The sequence below is a fragment of the Onychostoma macrolepis genome, chromosome 14 (genome assembly GCF_012432095.1).
Source record: "Onychostoma macrolepis isolate SWU-2019 chromosome 14, ASM1243209v1, whole genome shotgun sequence".
Lineage (NCBI taxonomy): Eukaryota > Metazoa > Chordata > Actinopteri > Cypriniformes > Cyprinidae > Onychostoma > Onychostoma macrolepis.
In genome coordinates this window covers 13,200,441-13,219,366 of record NC_081168.1, presented here as the reverse complement: position 1 = coordinate 13,219,366, position 18,926 = coordinate 13,200,441, and the positions used below count along the sequence as shown (strand labels likewise).

General features: G+C 38.8%; 1 protein-coding gene across 8 annotated transcripts in view; it reads left to right on the top strand.

Moving 5' to 3' along the window:
- Window positions 1-14,736, top strand: part of elf1 (E74-like ETS transcription factor 1) — a 40,912-nt gene extending 26,176 nt beyond the window's left edge. For 4 of the 8 annotated variants that reach the window (XM_058797497.1, XM_058797496.1, XM_058797498.1 and 1 more), the window contains 8 exons: window positions 1,922-2,284; window positions 8,386-8,554; window positions 9,313-9,420; window positions 9,617-9,778; window positions 10,004-10,087; window positions 10,683-10,875; window positions 10,971-11,312; window positions 12,024-14,736. In XM_058797497.1, the coding sequence (XP_058653480.1) occupies window positions 2,213-2,284; window positions 8,386-8,554; window positions 9,313-9,420; window positions 9,617-9,778; window positions 10,004-10,087; window positions 10,683-10,875; window positions 10,971-11,312; window positions 12,024-12,825 (1,932 nt within the window). In that variant the 5' untranslated portion in view covers window positions 1,922-2,212 and the 3' untranslated portion in view covers window positions 12,826-14,736. Of the gene's footprint in view, window positions 1-407; window positions 529-1,921; window positions 2,285-8,385; window positions 8,555-9,312; window positions 9,421-9,616; window positions 9,779-10,003; window positions 10,088-10,682; window positions 10,876-10,970; window positions 11,313-12,023 lie in introns of all 8 variants that reach the window. The other 4 variants (XM_058797499.1, XM_058797502.1, XM_058797504.1 and 1 more) reach the window with 4 other exon arrangements.
- Window positions 14,737-18,926: the final 4,190 nt, after the last annotated feature.

Genomic DNA, 18,926 nt, shown 5'->3' with positions numbered 1-18,926 from the left:
CACCCACCCCAGCAACCCCAACCCCCCAGACACCATTCAACCTGGTATGCACTTGTTGACACACACACTGTCCTTTCAAAGCAAACAAGCCCCACCCTGCCACAGAGGAGACATGGGCTGCTCTGCTGCCATTTTACACCCCCCTTTCAGTGGTTCAGTCAAACCACCTCTCCTCTTCCCACTGCTCTCGTTTAATCTTTAACCAGACTGCAGCCCCTCCTGTTTCTCCTTGCCGCCTCAGGGCCGGACAGAGGGTACTCCTTTCTCTCAACGGCCTGTGACTCTTGTGTTTTTGAGTTTCTGTAGTTTAGCTTGCTTTAGTGTGACCAGTGGATGTGGACTTTGGATGAGGGTGTGTTCTGGGCCTTTTTTCACTCATGTGACTGATAACCCAACCTTGTTTACAGTACCCCTTTGATCAGGCTGGCTGATCTCATATCCTGTGGCAATCCATGCCCCTCCCCCTTCCTCCACACTGCCACTGAAGAGGTTCACTTATTACATCTGAACCTTGATGAATTAAACCAGGTATTCAGAATCACAGTAGACCAAGTGTCTCATTGCTTTTGTTGATTTATGTTGATTATCTGCAAAAGGAATAGTGTAAATGCAATATGTAAATTGTCTTACATCAATAAGCTAAAAAAACATTAAAAACTAAAATGAATGGTTTTAAATGTGAATTTAGACAGCATTACAATGTACAGTATGAAAAATTATAGTCATTGTGAAATTTAAGTGTTAAATATAATATTCATTCAACTTAATTCAATTTAATTCCTTTATATATGGAATTAAATTGAATTGTTGATGTTGATAATTAAAATTATGTACAGTGTGTGTGTATATATATATACTGTACATAATTTTAATTATCAGCATCATACGGTTTTTAAATATTTGAATTAATATATTTTAAATATTTAAAATTTTACTTTGAAATATTTATTTTTTTAAATAACTGGATTATAACCGATATGACACTGATATATTGTGCATCCATATTGAATACAGAGTAGTCTCAGCCTCAGACATTACACCCACGGACTGTTGGCTAAACGTCTGATGCATATGGCACACAAAAGTGGAAATACTTCAGGAGTTTCGAAGTCGTCTTCAGATTGGTTGAATTATACAGGATTTCCAGGAGACGTGTGTGTTGTGTTCTTTAACGTTCCGCCTGGAAACAAAGATACCGTGATGCCAAACCCCCTCACGAAAGAAGAAAGCCGTCGTCTTTACAATTGTGACGATGAGCGCTTATCAGGATCAACTAAACGTTGGATTTTCAGAAGTATGTGAAATATTTAAAGTTCGCGGCATAGAATCTTTAAAATACGTCCGAGAGTTTTACACACCGGTCTGTTATTGTGGCAACATTTCCAAGCCCCAAAACGTGACGCTGAACGAAACGAACTGTGATCGGTTGTTTGACATGTCAGTCCAACGGCTTCATGGGCGGGCCTTGGCCAATGAAAGCTACCATAGATTCCAGACCTTCAGCCATCAGTCTGAACTAGCTACGCGAGACTATATACAGAGTGACAGAGTAAAGCAACAGTTGTGTTGTTGTGATATCAGAGGGTAAACAGGAGTCAAAGTGAGAAAAAGTTAAATGAATTTGCTGGAAAGTGGAGTTTTTCCACTCGCCCATTTTCATTCTGCCTGGCCAGACTTTCTCAGTCTGACTTTGGGGCAGCTTTGTGCATTTGAAGCCAAGAATGAGATCGGCGATTCAAGTCTCTAGCAGTGAGCGAATGCTTCACAGAGTCAGAAAATTAGCCCCTCGTCTCAGTCCCAACGGTACCATCTTAGGCTCGTCCGGCCATCCCAGCCCTCTCTCTCTCTGATGATGTGACGCAGCCCATTTTGCTCAGTCACAGTTTCCTAATGTTCCTTTTCCTCTGTTTCTCTCTCGAAGGTTTAGATGCCCCAGACGCAGTTGGAGTGAGAAGAATCCTCCTCCATCACGCAGTCCTCCGCCACTCTACCGTCATCTGGAGGACAAAAATCAGAACCGTGCAGGACCAAAAAAGGGAACTCTGTTTTTACCTAACAGTGCCTCTCATTTTGTGAAAGCAGTGTTCCTGCCTCAGAGTGCTTCCTGTGCCGAGGGGTGTGGTGTGGAGCGAAGCGGTCCGGGGAGTGCGTGGAGGGGTAGGAACCCTCTGCCTGTCAGCCTGTGTCCTACCCTTTCTCTCCCTACAACACCATGACCACTGCGGTCCAGTCCAGCGAGCTTGTCTTTGAGTTCGCCAGTAATGGGATGGATGAAATCAATCAGGTACATCAGTCACATTTGTTGTTTTCTACGATACCACCCTTCATCGTTGACCTGAAAACCTTGATTTTGGTGCCAGAAATCTTTGTTATTAGGCACGTCAACATGCAGTTTCTTTATGTTTAGGATCTGTCCAGGTCTCAAGCAAGAGATATGGGTTTCTGGAGGTCTGCGCCTTTGATGCCGGGCATGAAGGCAAGGGAGGGAGGAAGGTGGAAAATTAAGAGTGCAAGGAGAGGGTTGAGAGATGACTGTGTGGGTTGCTGGCAGGGCGCAGATGGAAAGACTGAGATGTAGGAATAGCCAGTCAGTCTGAACTCAGTGTGTTTGTATTCTTTTACGAAAACCTGGTTGGAAATAAAGGTAGCATTTGGGCCTCAGGACGCCTAGTTACGTTACATACAGTGGCCTCAGAAAGGATCTGATCACTTACGAATGTCTGAATTCTATTGCATTATATAATACAATATATAAGATAAAGTGGCATCTGGAAACAAATGCTGCTGGAGCTTCTCACAGAGCTTCATTTTTCTGAGCTATTTTTTACCAACTGGTCCAGAGGTCACTGTTTCAAGTCAAGTTGTGTTTTAAGTCATGTCAGTTCTCTTCAAGATCACAAAGTAAACATGTTCCGCAAAGCTTGGCGACCAGAAAATAGCCAAAGTTTTTGAACAATATACACTACAATTCAAAAGTTTATTTTTTTGAAAAACGTCTCTTTATACTCAAGGCTGCATTTATTTGATCAAAACAGTATGTTTATGAAATGTTATTACAATTTAAAATAGCTCTTTCATATTTGAATATATTTGAATATGTTATTTATTCCTGTGATGCAAAGCGGAATTTTCAGCACCATTGATCTAGTCTTCAGTGTCACATGATCCTTCAGAAATCAATCTAATTTGCTGATTTGGTGCTCAAGAAACATTTCTTATTGTTAACTTCTTATTGTCGTCTTGTTCTTATTGCTGAAAGCATTTGTGGTGCTTTTTTATGGAAACTGATTTCCAAGACTTTTTTCCTTCAGTTTTTTCTTAATTTTTAGGGAATTCAGAAGAACAGGATTTATTTGAAACAGAAATATTTTGTGACATTAAACATGCTTGATTTAATGTGTCCTTGCTGAATAAAAGTATTAATTTCTTTAAAAATAAATATTACTGTTCCCAAACTTTTGAACGTTAGTGTATTTATCATTTCACATTTTGAACCCAAGTTGTTTTTTTGTTTTTTTTTTTCATATTTTTGTTAGGCCACACAAATACATTTTTAATTGTGACAAAAGTATCCAAATACTTTCTAGGCCACTGTATAGTATGCACATATGCAAGCATGCTGTCATGCTCGTGTTTTGGTTCGTTCTGTGAATATTCTGTCTTGAGTTCAGATGACTCCAGAATCCTGATCTTCATCTTAAGTGTGTGTTTGTGCCCCATGCCTCTTCTCTTACAGACTAAAAGAGAACTGAAAGCTAGATTCAGGCCTAACCTGCTCAACTTGTTGCAGCGTGGGAGACAAGTCCTGTTCCACCCAGAAGTTTACTATTGTTTTGAAACGACACTGGCTTCTTAGTCACTCCCTAAATCCCCTCACTCTATTACCACACCATCATAAATAAGCTCTACCAGTCGCCCCACAGTCTCAGATATCTTTTGACTCCCACTTATAACAATAGAGCTGCTTTTTCAGGAACTGCGCAAAACAAACCTTGATGCTTCTCACTGTGTGCAGGGTTTTCCACACATGGGTGCTGTGAAATGTGTCCAGCTGCTTGTGTGGACTGTAATGATTAGCAGTGCTGGACCTAGAGTCAATAATTATCCCCATAAGTCAAGTCGACTTGTAATGGGAGTGAAATGATATTAAGCCACTTTGTCAGAGTTCAGCTACTGCACACAGCAGAAGTACTAGATCCATATTTCCGGGAGTCGCTGAGTGCATTTATATCCACAATCTTACACTGATTATCTTATTAACCTAATACAACATTGTGTTACAACCTGCCAAAGATGGCAAACTTAACAAAAAAAAAAAAAAAAAAAAACACTAACTAGATTTTTACCCATTACCCCAGTTTCACTTTGTATGTAATCACCTTTACCAACATTCTAGTGGCTTATTTACTATGTGCATGCCTCATGTGAATTACTGTTGATGTCAAAACAATAACTATTATAAACAGGGTTTTCTTGCATCGTCAGGTTTTCAGAATGGGATGATTTTTGATTTGCATATTATTGTGCATCTAAGTTAAATTAGTTGTAGGGTTGTATAAAACAGGGATGCACAGGTAATAATTTAGAGACTGAGTGCAAGTATTGACACCTAGTTTTTGTTCTCACTAATACCGATACTTGTATTTTTAGTAATGCTCTAATTTTTTTTCTACAATATGAGACTGTAATTTGATGGTAGTGTGTTTAAAATTTTAATAAACCTTTAATTCCACTTGTGATTACATCAAATACAGGATGCTACAACTGATCACCATAATATTTTAAAGTTAAATTACATGATTACTACTTTCTGGAATAATTTAAAGCATAACAATATATTGGGTGAGAGATACCAAACACAGGAATCATATCAGTTGGTATAATTAGTTTAGTAAACACAGACAACTCCTACTTAAGTCATTTTGTGTATAACAACATAGAGCTTTTATTAACTATAGTTAATCAAACATCTCACTGCTACTATATAAACAAGCACAACTTTTATTCAGCAAGGACTCATTCAATTAATCATAGACAGTAAATACATTTGTAATCTTACAAAAGATTTCTGTTTCAAATGAATACAGTTCTTTTGAACTTTCTATTCAAACGAATGCTGAAAAAAATTAATCATGGTTTCCGCAAAAAGCATAAACAACACAACTGTTTTCAGTATTGATTATAATAAGAAAAGTTTCTTGACCACCAAATCAGCATATTACCATTTTTACTGCATTTTTATCAAATAATTGCAGCCTTGGTGAGCATAAAAAAACTTACTGACCCCAAACTTTTGAATGGTAGTGTATGTCAGACATTGATCTTGAAATTTCTTCAATCCACTTTTGGCTGCCAGTGTTTTTTGTGTGCCAAAGTTCATGCAATTGTTTTTTTTTTGGTGTATTAAAGCATTTTTACATGCATTTTTACATGCATGCATCCACAGTATATTAAATCGCCTTTTATGTAAGCTAGGCTTGCATAACTTCTCTTTGCTCCTCTCTCCACATCATAAATGTCCTATGGCTGCACTGGCATGACATTGTGCAGTTTTAGTGGTCGACAGATTAATTACTTATTACTGAAAACCTGTTGCATGACGCCTGCTTAGTACACAGTGTTTAAGAATCATCCAAAAGCTTGTCTCTGACATTGCAAGTGAGGGTCTTGGATTGTATAAGTGGGTTAGCATCACGTCTGGCGTCAGGTAAAGCAGAAGAGAGTGTAACTGTGGAACACGCCGCATGCTATCGGGTTTATGCATATAGTAGGAACACGGAACTCAACAATGCAAATGACTGATCTTTATCTGATGTTTCCTTTTTAGAAATGTGGTAGATTATTGTGAAAAAAAAAAAAAAGGACATTACAGGTTTATGGCAGTCTCTGGGTTTTAAAAACAGAAAAGTTTTACTCTTTTTACTAATGTACAAGATTGAGATAATTGGCATATGAAGAGCTGGATTAACACCGGAATCTTACATTTATTAGGACAGAGCTGTTTAGCTGATTTTAATTTTTTTAAATTGCATGGATTTTAAGCAATAACTTCTGAATTTCAACTTTGTATAGACTCATATAGACATGTTCTGCTATTTTGCATTCACTTGTCAGACAGTATAAGAGAGGCTATGTAAACATTACCAAAGATTTTTGCATAATCCTGATATCTGTCGTCTGTAGTTCCCCAGTACAGCAGGACGAGAGGGAGGATGTGGACAAATGCACAGAGCAAGACTAAGTTTCTTGCTTACTAAGCAGTCAGGGCTTGTGGGATTCACAGAGCCTAAAACTCTTCTCTTAGTAAACTGATAAGCGACACGCCAAAATCGAAAGTTTATTTGGTGTACAAAACCGTTTAAAAGTTTGGGGTCAGTAAGATTTATTTATTTGAAAGAAATGAATACTTTTATTGAGTAAGGATACATTGAATCGATCAAAAGTAGCAAAGACATTTTAGAATGTTACAAAAGATTTCTATTTCAAATTAATGCTGTTCTTTTGAACGTCCTATTTATCAAAGAATCCTTCTCCTGTATCAGAATTTCTACAAAAATGTTAAGCAGCACAACTGTTATCAACTGATATTAAATGTTTCTTGAGCAGCAAATCAGCATATTAGAATGATTTCTGAAGGATCATGTGACACTAAAGACTGGAGTAATGGCTAATGAAAGTTAATTTTATAAACTATGTTGCAGATAACCAGTAAACAGAAAACAGTTTAAAGTTTTGCAGCTTTGCTGTTTTACTGTATTTTATCAAATAAATGCAGCATTGGTGAACAAAAGAGACTCCTTTCAAAAACAGTGACTCCTTTTAAACGTTTAGGTCTCCTTTCAAAGACCTAAACGGTTTAGATCCAAATTTAACAGTAGCTAAATTCAAGTGTTCCCACTGAATCTGTTTCTAGTAGTTTAGAGTTTGTGTTAAACTGTACTGAATGAATTATTCTGGCCTTGAACTGAGATCTGAAAAGCCAAACCTATCGAGTCTCTGGGGAAAATGCCATAACAACAGCAAGTAGTCCAAGGATGATGTAACAAAAACAGAAAACCCTGCCAAAGGAAGATATAAGATGGCTTACGTGTTTCACAATCTTGTTTGCAAAAAGACAATATTTCAAGCATTCCTGAAGTACTGTATTACACTGACCAGTTATTGTTGAGTATTATTATTATTATTATTTATTTATTTATTTTTGGGTGCGTAAGTGAGATTATTTTCTTTGGGCAGGAACGTGTTTTGCATATTGTTCTTATTTTGTTCATCTTCGCATAATTGCACAACTGGAAAGGTGATAAACTGCATTCTGCTGCCATCTAGTGGTTACACAACAGACACATGCGTGCACGTGTTCTCAGTAATTTAAAAAATGGCAGAATAAATCATGAAATGTAGTCCATGAAGAAAGGCAGTCACTTGTCAAGCTCACAATGAACAGTTGCATAATTTAAGCGATCCTCTAACAAGTGTCAGAATAAAGGTCACTAGACTTCGATCAGACTGCAGTCTCTCTTGAATTATTCCCGCTCTGTCAATGTTCACTCATATTCCGACACGTTTTGCCTCGTTTGCACACATCGTCTGCCAAAGGCATAATGAGAGCTGCTATTCAGTTATTGAGATTCAGTTGGTCACACACACACTTGCACTCACAGCGTCACTCATTCAGTGATGCTATCTTCAACAGCAGTTTTCCCTGGAAATTGATTTTTATTATTATTATTTTTTAATAATAATATTATTTTTTCAAATTGCTGTTAATAACAATCCTTATTCATCTAGACTACCTATAAGAGTAGGAAAACATAAAGAGTGGAAGAAAGACAATGAAGTTGGTGTATTGTGGCTGTGTTGACTGTGGTGGGGGATGAGGAACGGTCTCTTGTGGCTTTAGAGTCCAGTACCAACAATTTCCTCTTTCCCCTCATGTGATCTCCACCCTTGCTTAGGAATGCTGGTGGAAATGAGGAAGCCTGAGATGGTGTTTTTGGCATGAAGCTCATGACCCTGGGAGCAAACAGGGTCATGTGTATAAGAACCTTACCGGAACTGTGGTGTGTTTGCGTTCATGTCATTTACTCGCATGATACCGCACGGGCTAGTCTCTGGCCTTATTGTTATTTGCATAGTAAGAGTCCAACCCCAAGTGACTGAACTGGCTCAGGTTAAAGATATTATGAATGGGCCATTAGCTGCAGCCTCTGTGAGTATAAGTAACCTGGACGATTGTGGATTAGAAGCTTTCATCTGCAGGGAAGGGGGAAATTTATGTGTTTTAAAGCAATTATGGTGCACTTTACTGCCTTTCCGCTGAAAGCATCGCACAGTGGTTGATTTTAGATCAATGGCACATTTATCTCTCTGTTTGTTCTTCCACAGCTGGACGACCCTTCAGTTTTCCCAGCGGTGATCGTGGAGCAGGTGCCCGCTGCTGACCTCATGCAGGTGTACTCTGGACTGGAGGCAGATGAGGTGACTAATGGCATCATGGTGGACTCCATTCAGGATGTGGTGGAAGAGAACATGATGGGAGATGTGGGCCTGTCTGGTGAGTCTGATAAGTGACCACAATTATAGGTTGCATGATGTTTTTTGAAAACCTTTCTCATGAAAATGGGGAAAAAATTAGTCTTTGCACCTGAAATAATCCACAGCACTGACAACAGTATATGCACTACTGTTAAAAAGTTTAAGATTGGTAAGATTTTTGAAAGAAGTCTCTTCTGCTCATCAAGGTTATATTTATACATATACAATAAAAACAGTAATATTGCCAAATATTCAAAATACAATTTAAAGTAATGGTATTCTATTTGAATATGTATACAATGCAATTTTTCCAGAGCTGAATTTTCAGCATCATTACTCCAGTCTTTAGTGTCACAAGATTCTTCAGAAATCATTTTAATATTCTGATTTGCTACGCAAGAAACATTACTTATTATTATTATTAGTGACTTTTCTTTTTCACATTATTTTTGTGGAATCCATGATATATTTTTTGGCAGGATTCTTTGGCGAAAGTTCAGAAAAACAGCATTTATTTGAAATAGATTTTTTTTTTTTTAACATAATAGATGTATTTACTGTCACTTTTGGACAATTTAATGCATCCTACATATAAGTATTAATTTATTTAAAAATCTTTCTCTTCTCTCTCTCTTCTCACTCCATACATATATATAATTTTTTTTTTTTTATATATTTAAATATCCCAGAAAACTACTGCCAAGTACATTTTAAATGAAAGCCACGATAGTGAAAGTTTGGTGTTTGTCAATTGATTAATATATATTCTGTCCACAGTAGAGACCCAGGTCTCAGGTGGAGAGGACAATATGGAGACCATCGAGGCGGCTGAGGCCTTATTGAACATGGAATCTCCCAATAATATCCTGGATGAGAAACGCATGAGTATGTGATGACTCACTGTCTGTTTACATGGTGCTGATATTTTTTCTTTTTAAGAAATTTTTGTGGGGAGACTTCTTAAAAAAAACAGTATATTTCAGTCAGTTAGCACATACTGATACCATTTCTCATTTCAGTTCTGTCTGTGTTTAAGCAAATTGTAAACACATACTCATACTTGACCTCTACCCTTCTGTAGTTCACACATACGGGAATATGCTGGAATCAGACCTGACCTACATTTCCCTGCGTCCAGAGCAGCTCACAAATGGCTGCATGGATGTTCCCCTGGATGAGGAGACGTCCTCTTTGGATGAGATCCCTCAAAAGAACGCTTCCAAGCCTGCCAGGAAAAGCAAAGGTACCATTATCCTCCAGTAGAAGGCAGTGTGCACTTTAGTGTTTTTTTTTTTTCCTGCATTATATTAAAAACTAAAAACTAAATATGAGACAAGAGCATATAAAAATGTTCAAAAGATAACCAAATACATCAGTTTTTTAATTTATATGCTTTTTTTAAAGTTTAATTTTATAATATAATTAATTTATGTTTATGTGCATTTATTTTTCTGCAATCATCCTGCAGTGCGCAAGCCAAGACCAGTGCGGCCCTGCTCCCCCATCACCAATCCAACTCTTCCGTTGAAGAAGAAGAGCAAAGAGGGCAAAGGTAAGCTCGACCTCGGATTGGTGCACGGTAGTAAAGGAGAAAAAGTTGGAAACTATCGCTTCTGTCTACTGCATGCATCATGAGTTAGGGCTTTGCTGGCAGTGCTGCGGCTGCTTAATTGATGAGGTGCTCTCAAAGTGCTGCGTTTGTGAGGGAACTAAAAGTGATAGCGGGCTGGAGGGCACATCGATGCTGTCCTGATAGAGGCCCCTTATGCATGTGTCCCGTTCCCAGCTCAGAGAGGAGGCCGGCCACATACATATACATCACCTTGACACGCCGGTCTGTTCTCTCTCCGGCTCCCACTGCTGGGGTAGCTGTTTTTAACCACTTCTGGCCAAAGCGCATGACAAACAAGAATAATCTAGTGCCAGGCCCCTCTAATTAATTTACAGTCCGGCGTAGGGCTACCATGAAGGGAGAATTGATTTATTAAGGTTATGATAAAGAATACAATAATTGCACCTCTGCCAATTCGGCTTGTTAAATAAGACCTGTGGAATCGCGTGTGAAATATGAAAGGTGTTTAAGCTTTTTATAAGTCTAAACTTTTAATGAGTCGACAGCGGAATATAAAAGACCCTTATTCTTGTAGGTAATACTATCTACCTGTGGGAGTTCCTTCTGGCCTTGCTGCAAGACAAAAACACCTGTCCCAAATACATCAAATGGACACAGAGAGAGAAGGGCATTTTTAAGCTGGTGGACTCCAAGGCTGTCTCCAAGCTGTGGGGCAAGCACAAAAACAAGCCTGATATGAACTATGAAACCATGGGCAGAGCGCTAAGGTGAGCCAATGGTTACAAACACTTCACCCAGAGGGACCAATCATGCCAGAGGAATTGTTTTTCCTGACCTCCCCCTTTCTCACGCTCTCTTTTAGGTACTATTACCAGAGGGGTATACTGGCCAAGGTTGAAGGACAGAGGCTTGTTTACCAGTTTAAGGAGATGCCCTCAGATCTGGTCATTATTGATGAGGATGATAGCCAAGGGGACGACACCAGTTCTGGCTACGGAGGGCAACGGTCTGCTCCTCACGGACGGGCAGTGGGCCGCGGTTCATCACGTGCGCAGGGGAAGAGCGCACAGTTGAAGTCAGTGAAGACAGAGATGAGTCCCGGGCTGAACATAAATGGAAAACAAGCAGAACAGCTGGTACAGACTGTCCACGTTCTTCAGCCAAATCAAGGAGCTGCTGTCCCAGCATCTACACACTCCGTAAGGTGAGTTGCGTTTTATGTACATAAACAAATTTAAAACCACTGTTGAAACAAAAGCTCTTTTCTAATGCCGGTTGTCTTTGCTGCCTACATAGGTAGCTACATCCTTAGGCAGCAGCATCATAACCAAAATGAACCTTATAAGTCAGCCATTTGTAACACTTTTCCTAGGCAGTAACATGAATTGTAGAGCCCTGTAAATGGTGTGGGGAAAAAATATTGTGGCCTCAAATTAAGAATTTGTCTCCTTGTATTAGTTAAATTATGTGACCACGATTTAAATTAAAACAAGGGAACAAATTAGTATAACTTGTCCATGATTTAACTAAAAAAAGGGAATGCAGTTGTATAAAGTGGCCATGATTTAACTGAATTAAAACAAGGGAGCAAAGTAGTACAGTTTGGCCACAATTTAATTAAAACAAGAGAACAAAATTAGTACAACGTAGCCACAAATTAATAATCTTAATTTGTGGCCACAATATAATTTTCTGTAATTAATATATTTTAAATCAGAAATAAAATCTGTCAACGATGGTATCATAAGTTTAGCTTCTTTAACTTGGGAAAAAAGTTGTATTTTGCATGTTCCACAGTTTATCAAAAGTACAGCTGGCTCTTTTAATTCAATGCCGCCATATAACTTTTTCTTCTCCTCATACTGGAACTGAAGTGTTCTTGCTTTATAATCCCATGCCCCTCTATCTCTCTCAGGACTATAAATATGCCAGGCTCTGTTCCCATGGTCCTCACGTCAGGAGCTCAAGGGGGAGGTCCAGTCACCCTGCAGACCCTGCCGCTGTCCTCTGTTCTAACCAATGGGGATTCCTCCACTCATGCCTCGCCACCTCGGGTCATTCTCCACACTGTGCCTTCCACCAGCCCTGGCAGTAAAGATGTGCTCACCATCCAGACTGCCTCTCTGACGACAGACAGCATCCAGTCCCAGCAGCTCCTCGTGTCCACTCTGGGCTCATCCAGTGGAGGGGTCATCAGCACCACGCCACAGCAAGCCGGATCTCTTAATGGCATCACCCGCCTGGTCACTCTTAATGCCAACGGGCAGCCCGTCGTAGCCCAGCAGCCTGGAACGGTCATCGCCACTGTCCTGAAGCCCAGTGATCTTCAAGGCCTGCAGGTGAAGGAGGAGATCCTAGACCCGCAGTACCTCCAGTCTCTGGTCAACAGCAACCCTAGCATGGCCTCGTACGGCAAAGATGAGTTTGAGGAAGGAATGGCAGAGCTGAGCTACAGAACTGTGATCATCAATGCAGGTCAGGAGCTGGGTCAGACCCTCAACGGACATTCGGACATGGGCTTGCAGCTGGCCAGCAGCCCTAGTGAGGGCCTGACCCCTGTGGAGGAGCTAGAAGTGAGAGGAGAAGTGGCTCTGCATCCGGAGCCTGAGGCTAAAGAGCTGTTGGAGGGGTCTCAAGGTCTGCAGGAATTGCCGGACACCATGCAGATACCCGCATCCCACTTCATCCAGGTCAAGGCGGAACCGGCTGAGACCTAAACTAGTGGCCTAAACCAGGGGAATGTGGACACAGTTATCTGTAATTTATTGCTCTTGATTGTTTAGAATGGGCATTGACCCCGAAGACTGTTGTTTACTCAAAGTTATTGTGATATTGTGCCTAAATTCGAACCTTGAGGGATACCGACCATGATGTCATAATGAAAGCTCTTTGGTTTGCTCTCCGTCACTCCCAAACTCCCAACAGGAGAGCAGCCATTCTCCAACCAGGGATATTCCCACCATATGTGCCAGTTGAGATGTTTCTGTCTCTTCTCATCTCCACAGACAAATCCAAAGACTTTATCCAGCAGAGGGACCAAAGGAGGAGTTGGTGGGAAGCCAAAAAGAAACCAACAACACACCATTGACTTTAGGATTAAACACAGACACACACAGTTGCTTAGAACATACAATATGGATAAACTTTTGTTTTGTGTTTTCTTATGTAGCCATCTTAGTGGACTTCAAAAGGATGCCTAATGGAATAAGACTGAAAGAGTGCCTAGGTGGCTAATGCTTTGCTTTGGAAGTGGTTTTGAAGGGGAAGATTGTATGATTCACTCTGTTTTTAATACAGAATTATGACATTCTCACACCCTCATACCATCAGAACTGAAGAGGTTATTATTTTTCCATCACACACAAATTTAAAGCACTGCGCTTTTATGGAAATGGGCATTGCCTGTCCAAAGAGATAGTTCTAGTAGACTTTGTTTGTATATAGTAACAGACTAGAGAATATAGTGACAAATTCCAAAATCATCTGCAAAGTATTTCCCCATTATAATCTTGTTCATATGAAATGGAACGCAGTATATATAAATATAATATACAACTAAGATTCAATTTATGGCCACAAATTTATTTATTTTCTGAATTTCTAAATTCTGTATAAAAAGTCTTTTTTAAACAAATGCAAAAATGAGGGAAAATATGCAGTATGTAGGGCTAATTTTACCCATAAGACTCCAGTATGTGTGTGTATTGCTGTATTTTTCCAATTTAAAGCATTCCATGTAATCCGCACACCTTTCATATTTTATCTATTTTTCAATATAAGGGGATCTGAACATAGCTTTATGAGATTGAGCTATCATGCTTTTCTTATTCACTGTGATGCGTTTAAAGCCATTTTTACAGAGTGTACGTGCTATAAATGCTATGTCCTTTGGTTTCTGCCTTTACGCTGTCATACTTTTACCCTGTATCTACCACATATCGTTCAACTGATGCCTTACACGGCTGTTTTTCAGATCACAGCTGGTGTGGTCTGTGACATTTAGGTAGATTTTTAAATGTATTTATTTGTAGTTGATGTAGTCGGCTGTCCATGGCCTCCGTTCCTTCCTCGCCTCATTTATATCCAATGAATCTAGAGCACAGTCTCTTAATAGCGGCATCTCCACAAGTAAACAGAGTGGATGCTGCAGACATGTTGAAACTAAACTAAATTTGTGCTAAATTAGAAGAAGTGACTGAAGTTGTTGAGGGTAAATGTGGACTGGACTCTCAGAAGACCAGACGCTGATCATGGGCAGCAGGCCTCTGCCTCTAACTCTTTGACTAACACCAGAACTCTGGTGCTGCTCCGACAATCATGGCTACACCTTGTATTATGCAATATTACGTCAGTAAGACAATCAGTGACCTCATCATAATAGAAGAAAAATGTCCTTCTGGCCACCATGTAATTTTCAAACCTGGTCTTGTTTGAAATATTTGTTGACCACAGGCTTTAGACTCTGTAGTTTTTGGGTAAAGGTATGCCAGTGCTCTTGCTATAATTTAATCTTGCCTTTTCTCGGGGCTTTCCTTTTTTTCCAGTTGTCTTATAGTAGATTAGATTTTGTTTTTCTAAAAAAAGAGAACCAAAAGAAAAGAAATATAATAAAAACAATTTTGCCTTAACGCGAACGTGTGATCTCCTGTTCCCTCTTTGCTTTGGAAATTAAAACTCAAGATCACAGACTAACTGGGTTGTGGGTAAACAACACAAAGCCCACGAGGCAGATGCTATCATTGTTCCGACGTATTAAAACAAGTACACCTCCCGGTGCATCTCCTCAAGCATTTCTTCTGTTAACGTGAATTAACAGAGGTCAGATGCACTCCCAGATATCTCGCAACATCTTGCTGTGAATCGAGGCTGCTGCGGGGAGCTTTGTTTCAAGCCATATGTGCTCTTATTCGGCTCATCTGCTCCTTCTGGAGACTACAGAGCACCACGGCAACTTCGGAGAGGATGGAGAGAGTGCAATCTGTTAACTACAGGAAGCAAAGCGCCGAAAAGAGTTACTAAACAATCATGGCATGGGTCCCTCATTTGAGTGGGTGAATAAGAGCATTAGCATTTTTAAACAAAACAAAAAAAAATTGGTCAAAGATACCCTCATACTGTTTCAAACCTGTTGTTTTTTCTGTGAAACAACCCCCCAAAAAAAATCATATTTCTATGTACAACCACAATTATTAGTGAATGTCAACTCCAAAAATGTTTTTAAAAACTATCGACAATGGCACAGATTGTTTTAATGGTGCTGTTTAAATGTATTTTGCCCTTTTCAGAGTTTGACAGCCTTTGGTCTTTATAGAAAAGAGCTGCTTGAACATTCTTCAAAATTGTCCTTTTGTATTTGCATTTAGCAGACACTTTTATCCAAAGCGACTTACAAATGAGCACAATGGAATCAATCAAAATCCAAAAAAAAAAAAAGAGGAATGATATGGAAGTGCTATAACAAGTCTCAATTAGCTTAACACATACCTAGCAAGTTTTTTTTTTTTTTTTAAGAAAAAGAATAGAGCAAGCTAGTGTAAGAGGCCTTTTTTTGTTAATTGTATAATAAATAAAAAGAAAACAAACAGATAAAATACAAAAAGATTAGAAAAGCTAGTTAGTTTTTTCTATTTAAAGAATAAAATTAGAAAAGAAAGTGCTAGAGTTAAGCCCAATTTATACTTCTGCGTCGAACCTACGCCGTAGCCTACGCAGAGACGCACAGGCCTGCGCCGTACCTGACGTGCACCTCTACGCGGACCGCAAGCGCTGTGGTTGGTCTGCTAGAACCCCTCCCTCCGTATACACTTGAGTTTTGTGTGCATTTATGAGCGCTGTAATATAGTTTAATGTCACACCTTCTTATTTAAAATAAAACAAAGCAAAGAGCAAGTGTCTTATCATTTATTATACATAGCATTATACATCAGTAGTTGTCTGCGACAAACAATGTTGATCTGCCATGGTACACATGCTTGTGGAGATTGAAAGAACGCCATTTTCTCCTGTTCCGTTGTTGTCTCCTTTTTGTAGATTTAAATAATGATTTAATCATTTGATATTTATTTACCGCCGTCACGGCTATGCTTCTCCGACGAGCCGCTTCTTCTTCGGCTTTTGCCGTGGTACTGCGGGTTCACAAGCAACATGCCCGTGGACACTGCAGACTAGCGGTCCGCATGTGTACTGCACGTCGACGCGGAAGTATAAATGAAAACCGACGCACAGCTTACGGCGTAGAGGCTACGGCGTAGGTCCGACGCAGAAGTATAAATTGGGCTTTTAGAGGGTCAAATAAAGATGGAAGAGATGTTTTTTAGCCACATTTTAAAAGTGTTTTTATTTTTTTTGTTCCATCGAAAAAATAAATATGTCATACAGGTTTGGAATGACATAAGATCATCATATCATTGTACTATTTGTCCATGATTTTATGTAGGCTAATAATTTTTCCATCTGTCTTGTGGGCAAATAATCTTTAAACATCTAACACAGACTGTGAGCGAACCCAGAATAGTTTTCACACCTGCAGCTCTGTGTGTGCTGGCCTTGTGGTGAGGATAGAAATGATTGTGTGTGTGATTACTCAGTGGTACGGGTTTGGAGAGGCTTTCTATGGACTTATATGGTGGGATGTGTGTGTGTGTGTGTGCTGATGGAGCCATCTGGCAGCTGGTACATGCTGGAGCTCTTACCCCCAAGTCTACTATTCACACACAGCTGCAGATTACCCAGCACTCTGAACCCTACAGGCAACACTGAAAAATAAAACAATAACATCCAGCAAAACACAATACCAGAGCTGTTTCAAGGCTACTGTAGCCACAAGTATGGGCAAAGCAAAATGGCAACTGAAAGTGGTTGTTTAAACAATTTGCACAGCGTTGACCTGTCCTGTGAAAATGGGAAGATATTTTATCACACCACTACAAATGTTACGTGAATTGGAGAAGATATGACAAATACATAAATATTAACTTTTTCATTTCTAATGTCAAGTCTGTAGGTTTAATTTTAAATAGAGGATAGAGGGAGACCAGTACAGCAAAAAAATGTCTTAAGTTAGATTTATTTTTTATGTCAAAAATAAGAAAAACAGAAGACAAGAAGAAAACCAAAAGCTGATGCTGTCATTAAACAGCCAATTACAGGCTGTTTAATAAAAAATAAAAAGCAGTAAAAATGTAAAAGGTAATGTACAAAAGTTGTTGTAATTTTGTAATACATTTTACAAAATAAAATATAAAACGTGACAACTTGTCCCGAACTGACTTTTATAAAAAATACAAAACTTTTATAAAAATGACAACTTTATAATAATATAAAATCTACTGTTTTATTGTATATGTGAATGTAGGCTATGTCAGTGTGATTTTTTTTTTTATTATAGTAAAATATGATGGAATTTGAATAAACAAAATTGATTATGACAGTTTTAAATGAGATATTTAAAACTAAGAAACAAAAACACTGCTAGAAAAAATGCATCATTCAATTCAAAATCATGATTACTTAGATACTGTACAATCCTTGTGACAACTAGCCTGGTCTTCCCTATAGTGTGTATTTTAGGTGTTGCATCATTTTAGGTTTTCACCATTTCAGTCACTTTTCAGTCTTGCGTTCAAATACATTTTTAAAGTACTAATATTCTTTGAAGTCTCACAGTTAACAATGCGGTTGCAACTGGAAATATCATGATTATACCAGAATGACAAAATGTTGTTCAAAATAAAGATGAAGTATAGCATGTCATGGTCCAGGAAACACATGTTTGACATGGCATGTTGACTCCCTATTATTACTCATGCAGCATTAAAAAAAATTAAACAGAACAGCTTGCCGTGATCAGTGTTTCACTTCTGAATGCCTTAAGATCTATGACTAATCATAAACTTCTAAACCGAAATAACCCTCGTATAGTTTTTTAAAAAAAGGTATTCAAATTAAAGCTGAATTTCTAGACAGCTGTGGTTCGCTAGCATCAAACCGGGTCTTTACATCAACACAGCTGCACAAAATCAGCTCAAAGAACATTCTATTTTTAAAGAAAGACGACAAGTAGCTGGGGGCCAATGACATGCTTGAAGAGAGCGAGTGTTTATTGCATCACGGCGTCTCTCTAGTGAGGAGTGGCGGGCGGCTGAGGGATGGCGGTCATTAGAAATGTGCCTCCAGTCAGGGGCTGCGCTAAGATTACTCACACACCAGGATGCTGCCGCACACACACACACACACACACACAAATACTAAACAATGGTTTTGTTCTATTACTGAACTAAGACTAATGACATCCACTCCAATTTACGTCCTTTGTTCATCACTTTATATTTACATCAAATTTTTAAAGCAGCAGCAGTCTCACAGCAGGAATTTATAGAAGCTAAAAGCAATACTCTTACAGCTATTAAACTTCTCACCCTACATCCCTCAACTGCCTGAATTGATAAAATTCTTCCACTGACAAATGAAACAATAACTGTAATTTTATATTTCCCAGGTCATAACCATAGAGTCAAGGTTTAGCTGATTATTATGGCCCCATTAGCCCCTGCTGGTAGATGCTAGAACTACATCATCTGGCAGAAAAACAGATCTTTCTCCATTGATAGCCATTCAAAAAGATCTGGATATTCTTTCCAACTATATACATATTTTTCTAGCAACAATGAAATATATAGAAATAATTATATTTAAATATTTAAGCATACTATAGTAGATGTTTTGCAATCTACTATCAATGTGTGAGATTTTATTAATTCTTTTATTTAAATTGTTTACAAAATGTATTTTTTTTCCAAAATATTTTTTCTTTCTCAAC